Here is a 20388-nt window from a genome sequence, read left to right as displayed (position 1 = left end):
CTTAATTCCCTTACGTGTCATTGAAACATTTCCTATGAATGTCATTTTTGAAATAAGAGAGCTTTTGCATGTTTGTGTATAATTAATATATATGCCTCCTTCCTCTGTTTATCTCACATACGCATGCATTGTGGGAGATATGTCTCTTGAGCAACTCAGCGCAGACACGTTGAGCCTTGATCATCAATTTATCAAGTCATCAATCAATCAATCAAAAGATGCTCTTAAAACCAATGAATGATTAGTACCAACTTATTTGATTTCCTATTAAAGAATGAAATTTGCATTCTTCATTGCAATTGTGTAATCCTGGGTTGCATAAAAATACCTTCTATGCACATTTACTGCAATATTATGCATGAGTCAACAAAGGGCTCTAAAGAGTTTTATAGAAACAAGCCAGCATTGGAAAGGGTCCCTAGAGCAGCAGACTTCATTCTCTGAAAGTGAGTTTTGTTATGTTGTTATGTTGTAGTATCTAAGCCAAAAAGTGTGAAGAAAGCCTTATACAAAAGATCTCCTTCTCAGAGTCATGGTTTATTTGTTGCTTTGTTTCAGGTTCTAAAGTTCTGACCTCAAAACATGCCTTCTTGACCATAGTTCGTACAAAACCATGTAAAATGCATCATATTCACGAGGTGGGAAGTTCCACTGAAAATGTTTTCGGATTTCCATAACATTCTTTTGTAATTTCTGGTACTGATCTGGAGTAATGGCCTTCAATATGCTTTTGAGAAGGGGGATGTCTGTGGTTGAAATCACGACAGAGAACTGGTCCCAGTTCAGAACATCTGCAAATGGGAGATCATAATAGTTGGCTAAGATGACAGGCACGCATCCAAAGTGCACAGCATCTGCTATTCTCGCTGTGTTAACCTCAAAACCTTTCACATGAAGGCAAAACTTGCTTGTTAACAGAGCCTTTGAGTAAGGGGTGGAGAGGCGCTTTGAATAGACTAAGATGTCCCGATCATGAGACCATGCCTTTACCACAGCCTCCCGAACAGCAGAGTTGGCCGCTCCTGCAAAAAAAGCTAGCACCTTCCTGCAAAAAATGTAAATTCAGTCTTTATCAATCCAAGTTAAGTCCAAGGAGCATTTTTTATGAGGGTTCACAATCATTGATTAGAATCATGCTTGCAAAAAAACTAACTCTCTGTAGTCAGTATTGGATATACCTAATCATCTACCCAACTTGACCCTACTACTTCTACCAAGCAAAAGCAATTTCTTGGGGTATCCTCTGCAGAATGAACATGTGCCACATCAACAACTAAAAGTAGCCTAGACTACTAATACAGGTCATATTATTTCCTGTAACTTGTTATGCGGTTAAGTTTCATCCATCTTTTAATTGCCAGTGCTTACAAGTTGCCCTACAAAAGCCAGCTCCATATCATTTTTGATAGCAGAATTTCACAATAAGGGTATGAAATGACTGTTTTTCGCTGTTTAAAAGTGCTAATTTGGATTGTTAATCTTTCACATATAAGGACAAATCAGGAAAAGCACTTTAATAGGCTGAAAAAAAGTACTGCAATAACTACAAGTGCTGAGACTAATTAACTGCTGTAAACCAAACCCTGAAATCAGAGGAGTACCAACTGCAAAAAGCAGATGAAAAGGGGTGAAGTCTTAGATGCACCACCTGGAAAGTAGAGAAACAGCAAAGAAAACTAAAGTTGGTCTCCACTAAGAGTTGAGTGATAATATACAGCTGGTGGAAAGTTCAATAGAGGACTAAGGAGCTTCGTAATTCACACGGGGTGAATTACATGAGTACCACAAGGCTGATGTCAGAAGTGAGTGCAGTGATAGAAGTATAGAAGACTGCTGTAATAGACTGCACAACACGAGAAAAGAGAATACAGAAGAAAACTGCAAAGGGAGAACTCAGATACATGCTCAAGAAATGGAATCCATATACCAAACACGAGATAGTCATGTACAACAGTGAGTCATTGGCCATGTGGGCACTAGCATCGGCTCCCCCTCTCCAACAGCACCTGCACTGGGAATCTGCAAGTGGACAATGATATAGGCAGGGGAGGAGGGATTATGAAGTGGAGCACCATAAGTAGTTGGCAATTGTATTCAATGAACTCAAAAACGATCAGCCAGCCAATAATAACAAGAAAAGTGAGTTTCTTTTGCATGATATACAACTCTTGGGCCACATTGTATCAGCTGATGGTATTTGTATGGATCCTACAAAGGTTGACGCTATATGTACTTGGCTTCATTTGAAGAATGTTCATGAGGTTAAGACCTTCTTGGGTTTATGCTCTTACAATCATTGATTAATAGGGGATACCATACTATTAGGCATGTACTCCAGAGGTCATATTCCTATCCCTCAGTCCGCTCGTGTCAGTGCAACAATGGTGGGAGTTTCACTTCCAAACCAGCCACCAATAAGGCCCTACGCACAAGGGTGTCCCACTCTTGCATATCAAGCCCTTCCATATCCCTCCCATCTCACCGGGTGGCCACACAATTTGCCAATATGCCAATGCCTAGAGGGCCAATCTACACCTTTTCAGCACGTGCACCAGAGGGCCAATCTACACCTTTTCAGCACATGCACCACACACTCTTTCATCACCTCACTTGGGGCAAACACCTAAAGTCACCATGTCAGACACTTCTATACTACATGTAGCACCTAGTTACTCATAGTTACATTCCATGCCACGCACTTGCAGGAATGACTTATAATAAATGCAGTTCACTTTTATTGCATGTATGAGACATGCCTCTTAGCTTGATTTTTTGATGTTCATTGCATGGTTCAAGAAATTAGCATAAAACCCCCCTACATCTTTGTGTGAGAGCGGCGAATGGATATTAACATCTAAGTGCCAAAGAGTTTACCACTATCTACCTCCCCCCTATCTTTAATGACTACGAAAATAGGGACTTCATAAGGCCAGTCTACACATGCCTCAAGAAATGAACATTAAACCCTCCTATGTCTTTGTATGAGAGAGGCGAATGGATATTAACATCTAAGTGCCAAAGAGTTTACCACCATTTACCTCCCCCTATCTTTGACTATGCAAATAGGGACTTCATTAGGCCAGTCTACACATGCCATCTTGGCAAGGCAATACACCTCAATGCAAGCAAGGACCATATGCACCAAGCTAGTGATTACATTCCAATAAATAATAAGCATCCTTATAGTGGACCACCAAACAAAACGTGAGCACTACCATGCCCTCTCAAAATACCTCTCTGACTGGAGCAATATAAGAAAGGTCAATCCTCCTTATAGAGTTATTCGTCCTTGTAGTAATGAGGTGAAAATTTGATGAACTGCTAACAATCCTACTTCTTGCCTTTCTTTGACTTCCCTGGGCACTCAGATATATGCCCTACTTTTCTATAAGTGAAGAATCAACCAAGCCCTTCTTCTTCTTATGTCATTATGTACAAGAAGCCACCAATGCTCATCTCCACCACCACCAAGAGAAATACAAGGCAATTGTGCCTCTAAAAGGTATGCATGCCAAAACTTAGAAGAAAACTTATTGAGCACCAAACAACTCCGCTTCTCAATATAGAATGCCAATTGCAAAGAAGTAGCTAAATATCACATGAGGGAAGTACTCTATGTGAGAAAGAGATACAATGCGGAAGCAAAAAAAAACAACTGCTGAACATTGAAAGAGATAAACAAGAAATCAAGAATACAAGAACTCAGTGAAGGAAGAAACAGACCATGGAATCCATATACCAGAGCATGAGATGCATACAAGCCACACATGCTATGGCAACCACAAAAGTGCCTGCAGTCCCCCTCTCTCCAATGGATCCAAATGTGCAATGAATGAGGAGAGTGGAGAGGAAGCACCTGTAAATAGGCCACAGGGCGAGGCCCAAGACAACTGAGCTGGACATAAATGGCCACCTGAATGCCCACTCAGGTGTCTGCCCAAATGCCCTATACAACCAATAAAATCCATGAAATGTACTAATGCTAACAGTCTATATGGACTTGCCTTCCTGGAACTGAATGGTAAAGAGTTGGCGAGTGAGTGACAACCCACATAGAGCATGGCTGCTCATAGAGATCTTGAATCTACATCAAACCTTAGTAGTATCATGTTGGAGAATAACTGACAAGACTTCCTTGGCAATGGAACACAGAAATCAGTAAAAACTGTCACATCCTTATCTTCACAATCCAGTAGCTCATCTTAAAATTTTCTTCATTCTTTAAAGAATGTCATTTCAACCTCTTGTGCTTCTCAGGCCCTGGCTCAACAGGAAATGGTCTTCCTGCAAATACCATGCTTTCTAACAATGCTTCTGGTGGAATTAATTAGATCATTTAAGAACAAAAGAATACTTGGAAAAAGCTGGAACCACGAAGGCACAGAATTAGTCAGTTAAACCTACTAGGCAGTTACCTTGCACTACAGGAAGTAGAATACTTGGAACAGGCTGGAACCACAACAGCACAGAATTACTCAGTTAAACATACTGAGCAGTTGCCTTGCACCGGAGGACATAAGCAGATCAGGTCCTTTTATCTCAAGGGAGCATCAGAATGAATAGCATGTAACCATGGTCATTTTTGTTTGCCAAGTAGTTGTACTCAAACTGCTTTTCAACTATAATCTCTAGAGACTATCATTGAGCAACTAATTATCTGTTAGAGTGAAGCTAGATGCTGCAGCCACCGCCAGTGGAAATCCTAAGTGATTCCCAAGCATACTGCATTGATTGATCCTTCACAGTTACAATAAATCCCTAAAATAAAATATCAGACAAAACAATTTTGAAAATTTGTATTGATCTAGATGGGTTGTACAATTCTAAAAGGGAACTTTTGATTGAGTTTAATTTCCTTCAAAGCTGCAGTACGTTTCAAATCCAGATGCTCAGAAATTAACTACTGGAAACTACAGCTTTTAGATGAAGATGTTCAAAGCCCAAGTCAGTTAGTTCAAAAGTCAAGCTCCTAGTTCATGAGTTGAGTTTTGTTCATCTTGGGTTCATGTTTCAAATGTGTTCAAAAGACAGCTTCACTTACTTCAGAAGTTAAAGTTGAGATTTCATAGACATTTAACAGATTATTTCGTTTCAAAGCAAAGTATCATTTTGAGGTCAAGTGGCAATATGCACCTCTGTTGAATCAGCTTCGCCTCTGCAGGTGTGCCTCTCCTTGGCCAGACTTGAGGAACTGAGATGTCTTTATGAGGAACATATCCCTGCAAAAAATTGTTGGAGGAACATACAGCCTGGATAGCATTTGTTGTTAGCAATGCAACCTTTTGTGATACTGCTTTTGTGATGGAATGGCAGGAAACAAAGAAATGATCTGCCCCAGAAGTTCTGTTCCAGTATGGCCACATTTGTCTCACTGTGTCAAGGTATGTTGATATGAATTTATGAAGTTTAGATACACCCAGACGCTTGTCATGTCTTAGCCTGGATATTGAGAAAGGAAGATAGAACAAGTCAGCCTCTGACGCATTTTTTGTTACAAAATGGCTATGTATAAGGGCCTTCTTGAAAAAGCTCTCACTTGCATAATTGCCACCTGGTTCACCATTTATAGGTAAAAAGGCATGGGCATAAGGATCCTTGTGACTGTAAGGATATACAAATATTCTTAACCTTTCTGTCATGTCCTTGGAATCCATCACAAATGTAGTTTTATTATGATATGGTCCATCAATGGCTGCACAATTGTGACCTGCATGCACAAGTATAAGTTACAAAATTAAGTGATTGTTTGGCATCAATGAGATGTAACAGATGGACATTGTGAAAGTCAAATATCCCAATCTATAATGGTTTTCAAGATGCAATGCCAAGGGCTAAGCTTTCCTACGCTGAAGCCATCACTAATTAAAGCTAGGCATCAAATAGGAACCTTAAAGTCACCTGATGAAGTTGCTCCATTGAGCTTTGGCGCCCCGATCTTGTAAGAAGATCCCAAGTTTCTGTTTGGATTAAAATATAGCACATCAGAAGCTTGTCCTCCATGAAGCCGTTGTTGCCCAGAGACATCTATAAAACCTTGTTCATTTTCTTCTCTTTTTCCCTGTCCTTGTACGTGGTCCGAGGTGAGGATTGGATTCTGTGAGACCGAGCGAAATGATGGCAATTCCTCTGTGTCAACCCGCAATTCCTCCAGATCAACCTTGAACAATTCAGTCTTAATCGGTGCATTCATTTGGTTTATGATAATGGTAGGCACCATGCTTCTGGAGCTCCAAATGCACCAAGTTAGTCCAACAACTATAAGTGATGCTAACAATAAAATGCGAACACTTGAGAGACATTGCCGGCCCTTAGGTTGTGGTTGATGATGGGCTCTTCTGTATCGCCAGGCCTCCATTTTCTTACTGTTCTGAGTTCTGGCCGTGGATCACCATGCAGGTGATAAAACCTAAGTCCTCAAAGGACATGGCCAAACTTTGCTAATGACTTCTATAACTCCAGGCCGGCATGGCCTTGCAGGCCCTATTTTTTCCTGAGATAAGACATGCACCCAAACATCCAAAATGGGAGTGTCCTATGGATTTTCCATGAGCTGGCTTCGGATCACCATGAATTCAATGACAACCGAATCAAAGAGTTCCAAGGAATTGAAAGCAATTGTAGTACTTTGCCTTGAATAGGACAGTTGAACCGACGATCTCCACTTAAAGCTTTTGATAATCCATGAACCGGCTCTGCATCACCATGAATTCAAACACATCAGAATTAAAAGAGTTCAAGCAATGGCAGTTTGCCTTGAATAGGAATATGGTTGAACCAGCATTCTCCACTCACAGCTTAATACCCTGCTGCAACACCTAGAATGGAGTTACGGGCGATGAGTATGAGTATCTGTTATCTGATGTCTGAAAATAGGCGACTAATGTCCTCTCTCAGCACGTAAGATCCGGGCTCCGGCTGCAGGCCAGCGAGGGTTTCGGATTGAGGTGACCGCAGATCCGATATTACGACTTGGAGGACGAAGGCCGGCCATTGATAATCATGGGGGGATACCGAAGGTGATACACTTTCGTGTCAGAATTACTACTCGCAGAAGAGACGTACCAAGCTGGGAAGTGAGAAGAAGAAGAAGAAGAAGAAGAAGAAGAGCGATGACGCTGCCGACAAGGAAGACAATAATGACGATGGAAAGATACAGACAACGACGACGACGACGAAGAAGAGAGTCCAGTTTCCACGATAACGCGATGATGAAGATGGCCGCCATGTCTCGAAGAAGAAGAGAGTCCAGTTTCCACGATAACGCGATGACGAAGATGGCCGCCATGTCTGCTGATTTGTTAATAGCTTTCTCTCTCTCTCTCTCTCGTCTCGACTATATTCGTCAGACGTCTCTCTCCCGCCGGGCCACGATCTCCCACATGCACGTTTGACTTGTCGTACACGCAGACCTACTACAAAAGAGGATTGATGCTTTTATTAATTTACTAAATTTTATGAAATATGGATTGTATATTTGATCTTACTCTATGACTCATGAGGTTAATTTATTGAAAGTAGAGATGTGTCATGACTCAAGAGGGAAATCTATTGAAAGCAGAGATGTATCATCACTCAAGCATTAAATCTCTTGAAAATATAAAGCCAAAAGATAAATTTATTGAAAATATAATATTCCCAAAATGCAATAAGTATTAGGGATCTAGGAGGACTTTCCCACAGTCCTCTTCCAAGTTCTTATGGTGAGTTTATGAAAGAACTCCATGAGAATAAAAAAGCCTATATTCATTTTGCAAAACTCCTACTAAACAATGGAAGTGAGGGATCGGGCAATATCACGGTCATTGACCTTTTTTAGCTTCCCCCTCCTACTGTTACATTACACATATTACCTGTTGTGTTTTTTAGACTTTCATATCCTTTTCATGTCCCTTTTTTAGCTTCCCGCTCCTACTGTTATAATATTACACATATTATCTGCTGTGTTTTTGAGACTTTGATATTCTTTTCATGTCCCTTCCCAAACTCGCTATGGAAAACCCCTCTCAAAGTCGGTCCACACTTAGTCCCAACAAAATCTGTTGTGTTTTTGAGACTTTGATATTCTTTTCATGTCCCTTTCCAAACTCACTATGGAAAACCCCTCTCAAAGTTTGTCCACACTTAGTCCCAACAAAATACAAGGCTCGCATCACAATTCATGAGCACATGAAGATACACTTTATAGTTGTGGTCACAATCATACAACATGGCCATGGAATATTCCTTTTAATGGCAAGGTTAAGAGTCTTTCCATAAATCATGAGAATTTTCAATGTTATCCTCACATCGTCAATTGAATTGCCTTGAAAACATGTGCATAAGATGACCTCGGTTGAGCTACCTTGTTAAAAACGTATGTAGAGGACCATCTTTTAGAGAAGCGCGTGCGTGCGTGCGTGCGTGCGTGCGTGTGTGTGTGTGTGTGTGCAATATCTATCTCACCTACTACCAGTAACCACCTTGATGGGAATGCCTTCTTGTCTAAGCCCATCCTCTCCCAATATGTCAGCTTTCTACACCTCACCCAATATTCCTTTTAGTGGCAAGGTTACGAAGAAGAAAAAGAAGCAAAATTGTTTTAGACCTACAATGCATGTCATGCTTGCAATTACTCGATGTCCAATGCAACACTCTTAGGGGCTTTTGTTTAGTGTGCAACCTCTCCTTAGTGTCAACCTCTATGGAGGCCCTCAATACCATGACTATAACTTTAGCAAGGCCCTTCCATCCAAAATTACCCACCTCATCCACCTCCACCTTGGTGATAGTAACTTCTTGTCCATGCCCATCCCCTAAAATATGGCTACCTCCCATGCCTTGTCCACCTCACCCTAAATGGCCACTCCCTTTTGAGACCCATACAATAGCCTCTCACATCTCACCTACCTTGCACTCAACAATAACTTCCTCTCAAGTCCCATCCCTCCCAATTGGACAACCTTTCCAACTTGCAATGCCTCTTCTTCAACTAAAACAACCAATTGGAGAGAGAGAGAGAGAGAGAGGCCCCTATGGTGACCATGCTAGGATCTTAGGGTTCATGAGGGGTTGGGGCAAGGGGACAAGGTTTAGGCTCTTTAAAAGATGGCATGCAAACTCAAGAGCAGTTAATATCTTTTTGTAGGGAGAGTTGGAATTCAAGGGGGACCAACGATCAAGGATCTTATTAAGTAGGTAGCCAAAGCTTTTGAGCACTCCATGAATTGAAGGGTTCATATGGGGATATGGTATTTCAACCCATAGGAGGGAGAGAAGCATTAGGACTTAATGGGTATAGGGTCTTGTGAAGTTGAAGCTTACAATTTTTGGGTAGTAACAAGTTCTATTTTGGAGTTAGGCTATATTTCATGAGAGAGAATTGAGATGCTTGTGAGCATAATAGGATGGTGCATGGGGTAAGTTTGTGAGATAATTGATTATGGTTCTCTCTCTCTCTCTCTCTCTCTCTCTCTCTATATATATATATATATATATATATATATATATATATATATATATATCTCTCTCTCTCAAGATCAATTCTGTACTATCATCTCTCACATCCCCTAAAACTGCATCTATTGGGGTCTAAGACAATACACTAGGTAGTCACGCATGTAGCCACTTTCTAAATCTAACACCTTGAAGGAAAACTCTCGACTCACTAAGACCACCTATCCATAGGACAGACACGTCAAGGAACTCACCCTCTTGCTTTCCTTTATTATCCTGACATATTAATGTTTGACATGCAAAGACAACTTCCTTACTTACTAACCATTAAATATCAATTCCTTCATGTAATTTATTACCAGAGACACAAAGACAATGTCAAATAGTCCTTTGAAAACATTTGCAAAACAATGTATTTTTCTTTCGCACCTTCTCCAAGGTGCAATGCCAAACCGGCATTGTGTCTCTTGATTCGAGACTTGTGGACAATCTCAAGCATAAGATCCACCAATCCACCCTTATCTAGCATCAAGATATTCGAAGAAGTCTATCTTGGGCTCGTTGGTGTTAGGAGACCCAAGGATTTATGGCTAGAGCCCCCTTGGCACCTTTGTCACCTCCTAGCTTAATGACCTCCCTATGGAGAGACCTCGCATCTAGGGTCATTCCTAATCTCTAGCAAGGTCAAAATAGCCCGTTGGTGAAGGGCTCCCACCATTAGCCTTGGGGTAGGTTTATTGCGTGCAATGTGACTATAAATTTTCCCATGAGGGCACTTTTGTGCAAACACACACAATCAAGCAATCAGCCTATCACCATTATCTAGGAAAACATTCCTTTTATAGCATCAATCCAAACAACTATTTTGAATATACATTACGAATCAACCAACTTCTGGCAAGTCATCAAACCAAAATAACATCCTTGGGATATATCGCAAAAGAAGATGCAATCCACAACAACTTATTCTTCTCTAGTACAATCTCCAAAATGATGCATGCTTGTCATATGTAAAAGATACACATTTCTAGCATTTTCTTTACATTGCAAGTCTTTCCCCTAGATGATACATGCTTTATCATGTGTATTCCATGCATAACTCTCTAGATTTCAATTCCATGGAGAATCTTTATTTAAATGTGAGATTGTTCGATCATTGCTATGCAAAAGCAAATTGGATTAGTTCAGAAAGTCAAACTAGCACCTAGGTATGCCAATTTCTAACTCTAATTCAGCCCAAGTGTAATGAATCCCAATCCATCCTAAATCTTATGATATTTATGATCCAACTAGCTTTTTTATGTGGCAACATATTTATGAGTTAGACAGCACCTAGAAAGTTCGCAATGTGGGTGGAATAGATATCATAGTCACGATTGAGTGTTTTGTATTTGAGACACCTCTCTTGGGTGTGATTCAAACTCCTAGCTCCTTTGCTTCCAAGTAACTTGACCCTTCAAAGCTTTGGGCATTTGTAGTATATGTGTATCTTGTCCTTCAAGTCTTCTCTCTTACGTGATGGGGGTCAAAAACATAGTCTCTATCTCTCTTTAAATCTAATCTTCCCTTTCCCTTTCTCTATTCTCTCCCTCTCTCCCTCTCTCCCTAAATGTCTTGCCTCTCCCCTCTCTATCTCTTTCTTTCTTCTCCTCGACCCTCTTCTCTCTCCCTATTATTATCTCTCTTTTTTCTTCTCTTCTCATCCCCTAGTATCTTCCTTCTCTCTCTCTCTCTCTCTCTCTCTCTCTCTCTCTCTCTCTCTCTCTCTCTCTCTCTCTACCCATTTCTTCTCCTCTATCTTCCTTTCTCTCTTTTCTCTCCTCCTTCCCTACCTTCTTCTTCTTCCTTCTCTACCCATCTTTGCTTCTCCTCTCTCCTTCCCTTCTTCTCCCTTCTACTCCCCCTCCTCTTCTCCTCTTCCTCTTCCTCTCCCACTACTCTCTCTCTCTCTCTCTCTCTCTCATATGCACACATACGAGCTGACTTTGATATCTCTTTATAGGGGCCACTTCACCAGTTTCTGACCACTACTCCTATATCGAAGTTAGGGGCTCTCATCACCTGTGTGTTATGCTTTTGGGAGAACCACATTGCATAGATCTTTCTTTCATCATAGCTACCCCTTTTCTACCATGGGGAGGAGAATCATTGTATATCTGGAAAGGTCCCATGGGTCATAATTTGGCATTTCGTGGATGATAATGAACTACTCTACTCTGTGTGTGTGTGTGTGTGTGTGTGTGTGTGTGTGTGTGTGTGTGTGTGTGTGTGTGTGTGTGTGTGTGTGTGTGTGTGTGTGTGTGTGTGTGTGTGTGTGTGTGTGTGTGTGTGTGTGTGTGTGTGTGTGTGTGTGTGTGTGTGTGTGTGTGTGTGTGTGTGTGTGTGTGCGTGCACTACAACTAAGTGCCCGATTCAAAAATTATGGCTAAGCCTTAGCTATATGCTATTTCTTGTTTTTGCGTAGCTGTGGTTGTCATCACTTATGGAATTCCTCTTCACTCCCGTGATCCTACCAAAGCTATCTCTGATCGAATAGGTGTAATATGTCATTGTCAACAAGGCAAAGTGTGTTCATCTCACTATGTGATGATTTGAAGTGACAACAATGGGAATGATGGCGATGCAGGTCATGTTTGTTTTTTGTGCTTTTCTTTGAAAAGAAATACCAAGGTTTAAAAGTCCTTAGCCTTTTGAAAAAACTCTCTCCCTCCAAAGTGTTGGTTTACGCAAAGGGGGAGGAACATAACAATGGGAGGGATACACATTCTCATTTTTTTGTGTACTCATACTCTTGAAGAGAGAGAGAGAAAGAGAGAGAGAGGAAAGAAGGAAGAAGAAATATATATTAATGTCTACAAAAGGCCAATGTGGCATATGAGATGAAAACCAATACATCTATATCCAATGTCATCTCATCATAACAAAGATGAAGTGAAGTTATATGAAATAAACATATCCTAATATGAGGCTAAGATCTATTCAAATAAAAATGGTTTCAAAATTGAAGTGTGTGTGTGTGTGTGCATATATATATATAGCTAGAATCCCTCTCTGGGTCTAAGGATCAACTTAGAATCTCCATCCTAAAATGGTCCAAGGCTGCTCTACAAATGTGTCAAGGAGTGTGTATCATGTGTCTCACAATGATGGCTCTAATTTGACTATGATATGGGCCTCTTAATCATCATTGGCCAGCTGATTAGGGTCATGACTCATCATGCTCTACAAAGTGCAATGGCCCAGTCTAATGTGACTTTGGGGCGTGATGTAGACATAGTTTGGATAGATAGGGTTGGATCTATTGAGCTAGTGATAACTATGAAATATGATATCTGAAAAAAGTCTATTACTACCCTATGCCTTAGTCCCTCTAGGTGGGTCGGTCTCTTATCTGGTTAACAATGCTATGTGATGACTTTGGAGCTCCAAAAGGGAAAGCCCTAAGCATCTCTAGTCCTTGTACTCCATGACCCACCAAAGAGGACCAAAGCCTTCATGGAAGAAACAATGATCTCTCCCTCGTATATCATAGTAAAATGTGCATCTACATATGTAGTGTTCCTTTGTCTTGAGCTCTCAATTTTATAGAGCTGACATATCCTATCCTCTATTGTAATATCTATCCATTTGCCTAACTTTGAACTTAGTTGGTGGAAAGAGGTACACATATGTCCAATAGTAGCTCACATACCATGGGATAGGTGTGTGTCAGTGTACTTTGGTTGAACAATGAGTCCATCCTTAGAGAGACATAGAAAGTGATCCCAGAATGCTCCATCCTTGATCCTTGAGGGAGAGGTTGCTCGATCCAAGTTCTCCTTGTTTCCACCTTGGGGATTCACTACATATATATCACCTATGTAACAAGCATTCAAGGCCTATTTATAAATATCATTCTTTGTGATTTTTGTTGAATAAAACACAATCCTTTTTTATTCAATCTATAAATAACCCCTTTATATGAGACCCTTCTATATGTATAAAATGTATAAAAATGGTATTTTTAAAATACATTATTTTGAACCCACATGATACATACATATATTCATGAGTGACCCCCCCCCAACCCGAGGTTTCTACTCTCAAAATGTCAGCTCTAATGACAAAATTAAGCTCAGGTTGGGTAAGCAGTTTACAGAAATCTAGATTGTAGTCAAACGGGGGGAGTTGATCGATGTCTAGTCCATATAGGCTCATCCATGTTGTCATTTGTGATGAGTACCAATAGTCTTTCTCAACCAACTATTTGAAAGAGACCAATGTATCTAGAGTATCTATAATGTGGGAGCTTCCATATCCTATGTAGGAATGTCACTGCTCTACAAAGTGCCTCTATAACCATGGGTGTTACTCTGATGATAGGGTGTGGTATAGAGGCCTTACTCTTGATTATACATGATATCATCATTATTCGTGGTCTCTCTATGTGGTCCCAACCATCATAGTTTTCTCTATCTAGGCCAATGTGATCTATTAGTAGGGTGAGTTGTCTATTGTATAGGTTACAACCCATATTTAAGCTTCGTATAGGAGGGTAGGAGTGACTAAGGTGTAAAATAGCCATATTGTGGTGTGAGGTTCTTGAAATTGTGCATGATTGCACTGACTATTGAGGTCCCCAAGTGATGCATAACCTCTTGCTAATCGGGCTTCATATACCCCCCTCGGTGAAAATCTTGGGCTAAAAATTTTGACTTCTAAGTATCCATACTTCCTTACATGCTCCATTGAATCCCCTCCGAATGTTGCTAATACATAGATCAAGTCACCATGCTACCGATATATTAAATACCATCACCTTGGTTTTTCCAAGGTTCAATGTGAGGTCTCTATCCCTGCAACAAGTATGCAATCCATCCAAGTGGTATTGCAAGCCCTTTGGTGAATTAGATATAAGTACAATATCATTTGCATAAAGTAGTATCAGTATCAATACTCCAGCTAAGTTAGCTCTAGTACCTCCCCCCCTTTCAATGTTTTCAAACACCTCGTCTATGTGTGTGTGTGTGTGTGTGTGTGTGTGTGTGTGTGTGTGTGTGTGTGTGTGTGTGTGTGTGTGTGTGTGTGTGTGTGTGTGTGTGTGTGTGTGTGTGTGTGTGTGTGTGTGTGTGTGTGTGTGTGTGTGTGTGTGTGTGTGTGTGTGTGTGTGTGTGTGTGTGTGTGTGTGTGTGTGAGAGAGAGAGAGAGAGAGAGAGAGAGAGAGAGAGAGAGAGAGAGAGAGAGGAATAGTGAGAGAAGGAGACAAAGAGAGACAGAGATTGTATAAAAGAGGATAGCAAGAAGGAAATGAAGATATACAAAGAGATAGTGAGAGAGAGAGTGGGAGATAAGAGAAAGAGAGAGACAAACAGTGGAAAAGAAAATTTAGAGATAGAGAGAGGGATAGTGAGAGAGAGTGAGAAAGCATGCATAGAGGAAGTAAGAAATCAAGGGACGTGAATTGGTTCATGATCAAGGGTCGTGTTTCGGTTCATGCTCATGGTGCAATTCACTTCGCCCCCATCTGCCTACTCTAAAGTAAACCTATCTACCTATATTGTTTTCTCTCTTTCCCTATCATCATCACCATACCCTTGTTGTCCCCCTTATTCTCTATCTAGTGAATACATTAAAACCCCCTTCCAAAAATACATCATAACCTTATCACTAAGCATACCCTTCTAAGCCAAATTTCTTGCTACTCAAACCGTGCCTACACTTCTTTCAAACTTATACTTCTACTTTGATGACTGAAACCTCGGGTTGAGGCTACAAGTATGAAAAAGATCAGAGAAGAAGCAACGAGAAGCATACTAACAAAATGGCCCCTAAGCAAAGAAGTACTAGAGTTGGATGCCAGGTATCATGTGCAAGTGATACCCCCATTCCACAATCCCATGTCTAGGTTATTTCTTTGTATTTCAAAGTGATCTTATATAAATAACGATATCAATGTTGGGGATAAAGGCTCCTGTACCTAGTCACCTGTGTATTAGTTACATTGATAGTACCCGTATACCTGCACACATGTACACCGTAGGGGCCAGATGCCCATCAATGTCACTTTAGTTTTTACTCTTTTAGTGACATTTGAATAAATGGAAGGCCATTCACACATTGTGACCATTGGAGTTCCCACATCTTGTGTGTCTCTCTTCTTCTTGCTCCTTCCACCATACGTCTTGCTTCCACTCTATGCTTCCATTGGTATGTATTGTTGCTCATTTACTACCTAGTTCATCAAGGCATGTCTCAAAGCTTCATTGAGATTCCCCTTAGCTCTCCTCCCCTTGAGCTTTCATGATCTCAGCGTAGCTAGAACTCAGCCCATGATAGTAGGCACAATTTGCACTGACTAGGCTACACCCTTTCTTGCTCATTCTATCTCATCTCACTACAAGGGAATGGAACAATAGCGTGATAGTGATTTGTGAGGCAAAATAGCAACCTCACTATTTGAGTCGTAATTGGCATTACTAATTTTAACTGGTAATTCTAATAACAATGCTAATTTTTAATTAGCGATGCTAATGGCAATGCCTTCTAATGATACTGTTAAGACTGAGTTGACACCACACCTTAGAGTTATGTATTAGGAGTTTAGAAGTCAAGTTAAGCCTTAGGGTAAGTCAGATATGAAGGGGTGTAAGTTTTTGGAATGAATAGTCATAAGTAAGGGATGTGAGGAGTTATCAATCCCCGAATGTAACTGTTCAAGTCAGAGCGCATATGCGGGTGTAGATCATGTCTGCGCGTCTGTCTGTAAGCAGAAACTGAAGATATGAAGAACAGTTTAGAGTCAGATATTGTTTCCCTGTCTTGAAGTGGTAAACTGTTTTCAGTATTCATGTTATTTATTGCTGAAATGAAGTCAGATGGTTCTGTAAAGGTGTACTGTAATGATGGAATGTGTGTATGAAAGTTATATGAAGTCAGTGCAGTCAGAAAGTAAGTCAGTTGGATTCAGAAATGTCAGGTAGAGTAGTTTTTCAGGGAGTAAATCGCAGGCAGTAAATTAGCCTGTAACACTTGGCGATCCTGCGAATTGTTCAGACGGCACAGGTCTTATGCATGCGAATGGCAGAATTGTCTAATTCTCGCTTTCAGAATGGAAGAGGTCCTACTGTCTTGGTTGGAGGATTTTAAACATTGGACAACAGAAGCAGAGGAGCAAGAAGCCTTCGCGCAATCTCTTTGCAGGGAATTTTACAATTGGACTACACCAGAAGAGGAATTTGAGGTGTATGGCCAAAATTTCCTGACTGATTATTTTCCTGACTTACCTGTGGACGTGGTCAGATTAGTCAGGGATAGGGTCTGGAAATTTCAGTTGAGCAAGGTTTGCCCAATAGCCAGAAGTCGGACAACTGCAGAGATCAGGAGGATATGGGTTAATCATGAGAAATGGCAGTTCCACCATGCATATGGCTTTAATTCCATATCATCCAGATACAGACGGGGGAGAACTTCTAACTTGTGTTTGACTTGTCATCATTGTCACTGCTGCATTACAGGAGAACAGCACTAAGACAGGCTAATGACAGAGAAATCCCTGTTTTATGTCAGCAGAGAAGTATAGAGGGGAAGGCTTTGGCAAGTATTATACAAGATTACAGGCAAGGCTAGAGCAAGAGGAAAAGCAGAAACTAGAACAGAAAGGAAAGGGACATTACAGGTCCAGCAGTGGAAGTCAGGTAGACAGTTTGGATCTGGGCTATCTGAGGCTATCTGAGTGATCAGGAGATACAAACTGAAGAAGTTGGTCCAAGCCAGAGTATCCCTGATGTTGCACCTATTTCATTTACACCACTTACACCAGATGAAGAACAGAGAAACAGGAACAGGTTTCTAGGAAGTTTGGCATGGTCCCAACTTCAAAGACAGTCTAAAAGGAGTTTGAAATTCCAACCATTACCTAAATTGTCAGGGAGGAAGAAGACTGCACCAAAAGTACCACCAGTCATAATGGCACAACCCCCTAACCCAGCAGACCTGAGAGTCAGATTTGCTCACTTCAAGGGTCACTCAAAAAAAGAGGATCCTGATGCCTATGTAGCACAGTTCAGCACTAAATGGGAGGCAAGTGGCTTAGCAGGAGTGTATGGGGATGATGTGAAAAAGCAGCAATTTGCTGCCACATTGGAGGGAAAAGCCATGAATTGGTTTACTCAGTATGGGGCAGCTCATTTTCCTGACACAGTGGCATTACAGACAGCATTCCTGTCTAGATTCAGAAAATGGAAGACACCAACTGATATTTTGAAACAGCTTAAAACAATGAAACAGAAGCGACTTCTTGTTGAAGATTATGCACAACAGTTTCTAGATTTGAATGGGAGATTAGCACCTGCAGAAAGACCTACCAATGAGATGCTGGGGGAATATTTCTGCAATGGACTCAGGGGAACTTTAAGGACAGCAGTAGCAAGTACTGAAATACCTGGAGGTGTTGGAGGCTTTAATGAACTAGTGGCAGCTGCAAGGAGAGCAGAGAAGAGACTAGGTTCTACCAGATCCAGGAAGAAAAAACATGATACTGACTCAGACTCAGAGGAGGATTCAGATTCAGGTACAGATACAGATTCTGACACAGATTCAGAGTCAGAAGCATATGATTCAGATTCAGAGGATACTGACTCAGATGAAGATGGAAGAAAAAATAAAACAAAGAAGAAAAAAAGGAAACACAAACTGAAAAGCAGGAGTAAGGACTCTAGAGACAGGAAAGAACACAGAAAATCCAAAAGGAAGGTTCAAGACCTGACTAAACAGATTTCTGCCACTCTTAAAAGTATGGGGATCTCCACTTCAGCAAAGAAGGAAAAGCCCTACTGTAATACTTGCCAGAAACATGGTCATAATGATGCTAACTGTTGGTACAACCCTAATAACAGGGCAAATCCCAACCAGCAAACACAGAGAGCCAATGTACCTGCTGCTAATGCAGTACAACCTGACAGGAGCAGAGCAGGGGATGGCCAACAAAATAGATTTGGAGGAAGAAATAATTGGGTACCACCCAATCAACAAGGACCTGCTGATCCTTGTACTTACTGTGCAGAGGTGGGTCATAGACAGGGTCCAAACTGTCCTTTATGGTGTAAACACAGAGAGGAAAGAGGCATACCCATTGTCAGATACAACAATCAAAGGCCACCAGTGCAACAGCAACAAAATAGACCTCCACAGGCAAATGTAGTAATTGTAGAACAGGCTAAAGAGATTCATGGAGTTGTGAGCCATAATGTTCATTATGAGGATCTGGATGCTATGCATGTACAATGTGACTGTTCTAACTGTTTACAGGAACAGGTGACTACTGACAAAGTTGCTCCTGTTTTGGTGATTACAAGATCAGGTGCACAATATGTTGCTGACCCAGTTATTTCCCATAAGGAGATGAAGAATCCTAAGTTTTGGGATACACAGAGACAGGATTACAAAGTTCCCAAGATTACTGTGACTTTTCAGCAACAGGATATACAGGGAGCACTTCTGGATGGAGGATCAGGGGTAAATATTTTACCTGAATTCCTGTATACTAAGCTGAAATTGCCGGATCTTGATGAAGCTCCATTTCAGTTAAAAATGGCTGATCAGAGAAGAATCCAACCTATAGGAATTCTCAGGAATCAACAGATTACAGTTGCAGGGCTCACTTTTTCAGTGAATTTTGTAGTCCTGAAAATGGATGAGGGAGACAGTCCATATCCTATTCTGTTGGGAAGACCATGGTTAAAACAGGCCAAGGTTAGACAGGATTGGGGGGCAGCTCAAATAACACTCAGAAGAGGAAAGAAGAAAGTACACCTGAGTATGGTTCCTACTGCAACTCTACCCAGAGAGGCTAGAGCACTGTATGCACAGGGACTGAATATGTTAGAAGAAGTAGATGATGATGAGGAAGATGCTTTTCTTAAAGCCAATGAGTCAGTGATTCCTGTCTTTGATATTGATGTGGTTAAAATTGTGCAGCAGTTTAAGGAGAATAAACTTTCTGGTAATCTATTACAACAGGAGGAAGCATTACAGGATGTACCAGAAGGAGAGGATGTAAACAAAATTCTGACTGAACAGGAGGAGAAAATGCACATTCAGCAAATAATCCAAGCTGAAAAAGCCTTTGAAGAACAGATGGCCAGAACAGCTAGGGTGCAAGAGGATGATCTTCAGGATCTGAATTTAGGGACTGAACAGAATCCCAAAATGGTAAAAGTCAGTATTCATGTGACAGGACAGTTTAAGTCAGATTTGGAGGAGCTGTTACAGAAATTTAAGGACATATTTGCATGGAGTTATACTGACATGAAGGGAGTGGATCCACAATTCTGTATGCACAGGATTAATCTCAAAAAGGATGCAGTACCTGTCATTTCCCAAAGATACAGGATGAATCCTAATTATGCTAGAGCTGTTAAGGAGGAGTTGGATAAACTACTTAAGGTTGGTTTTATCTATCCTGTAGAGAAGGTGACTTGGCTATCACCTATTGTGGTGGTTCCAAAGAAGAATGGGAAATTAAGAATATGTGTAGATTACAGAAAGTTAAATGCAGCCACTATCACTGATCCTTTTCCCCTACCTTTTCAAGACACATTGCTGGATGCAGTTGCAGGTCATCAAATGTACAGCTTCGTTGATGAGTTCAGTGGTTATAATCAGATTCTGATGGCAGAGGAGGACAGAGATAAAACTGCCTTTATTACAGAATGGGGAGTATATGCAAGCACTGTCATGGTGTTTGGATTAAAGAATGCTCCACCTACTTTTCAAAAGTGGGTCCAGGAAGTCTTTGCTCCATATCTTACCACATTTATGAGAGTATTCTTGGATGATTTCAGTGTGTTTGGGAAGACAGATGATCATTTAACTCAGTTGAAACTCTGTTTTGAAAGATGCAGAATGGCTAGGTTAAGTCTGAATCCAGCCAAGTGTGCATTTGCAGTAAGAAGAGGGATTTTACTAGGCCATATTATT

General features: G+C 40.8%; 1 protein-coding gene across 1 annotated transcript; it reads right to left on the bottom strand.

The window, feature by feature from the left end:
* Window positions 1-256: 256 nt before the first annotated feature.
* Window positions 257-7305, bottom strand: LOC148014166 (putative glycosyltransferase At5g11130). Its single transcript, XM_087667108.1, has 4 exons — window positions 6793-7305; window positions 5899-6692; window positions 5134-5707; window positions 257-1045 (listed from the first exon to the last, which is right to left on the bottom strand). Exons 2-4 carry the CDS (start codon window positions 6353-6355, stop codon window positions 562-564), a joined length of 1515 nt encoding a protein of 504 aa, XP_087523234.1. The 5' UTR covers window positions 6356-6692; window positions 6793-7305; the 3' UTR covers window positions 257-561.
* Between the last annotated feature and the right edge of the window lie 13083 nt (window positions 7306-20388).

Source organism: Lygodium microphyllum, chromosome 25, assembly GCF_053477565.2.
Source record: "Lygodium microphyllum isolate KBCC chromosome 25, Lygodium_microphyllum_v1.1.10, whole genome shotgun sequence".
In the NCBI taxonomy this organism is placed as follows: domain Eukaryota; kingdom Viridiplantae; phylum Streptophyta; class Polypodiopsida; order Schizaeales; family Lygodiaceae; genus Lygodium; species Lygodium microphyllum.
The sequence above is the reverse complement of the archived record's forward strand: the minus strand, read 5'-3'. Positions and strand labels throughout refer to the sequence as shown.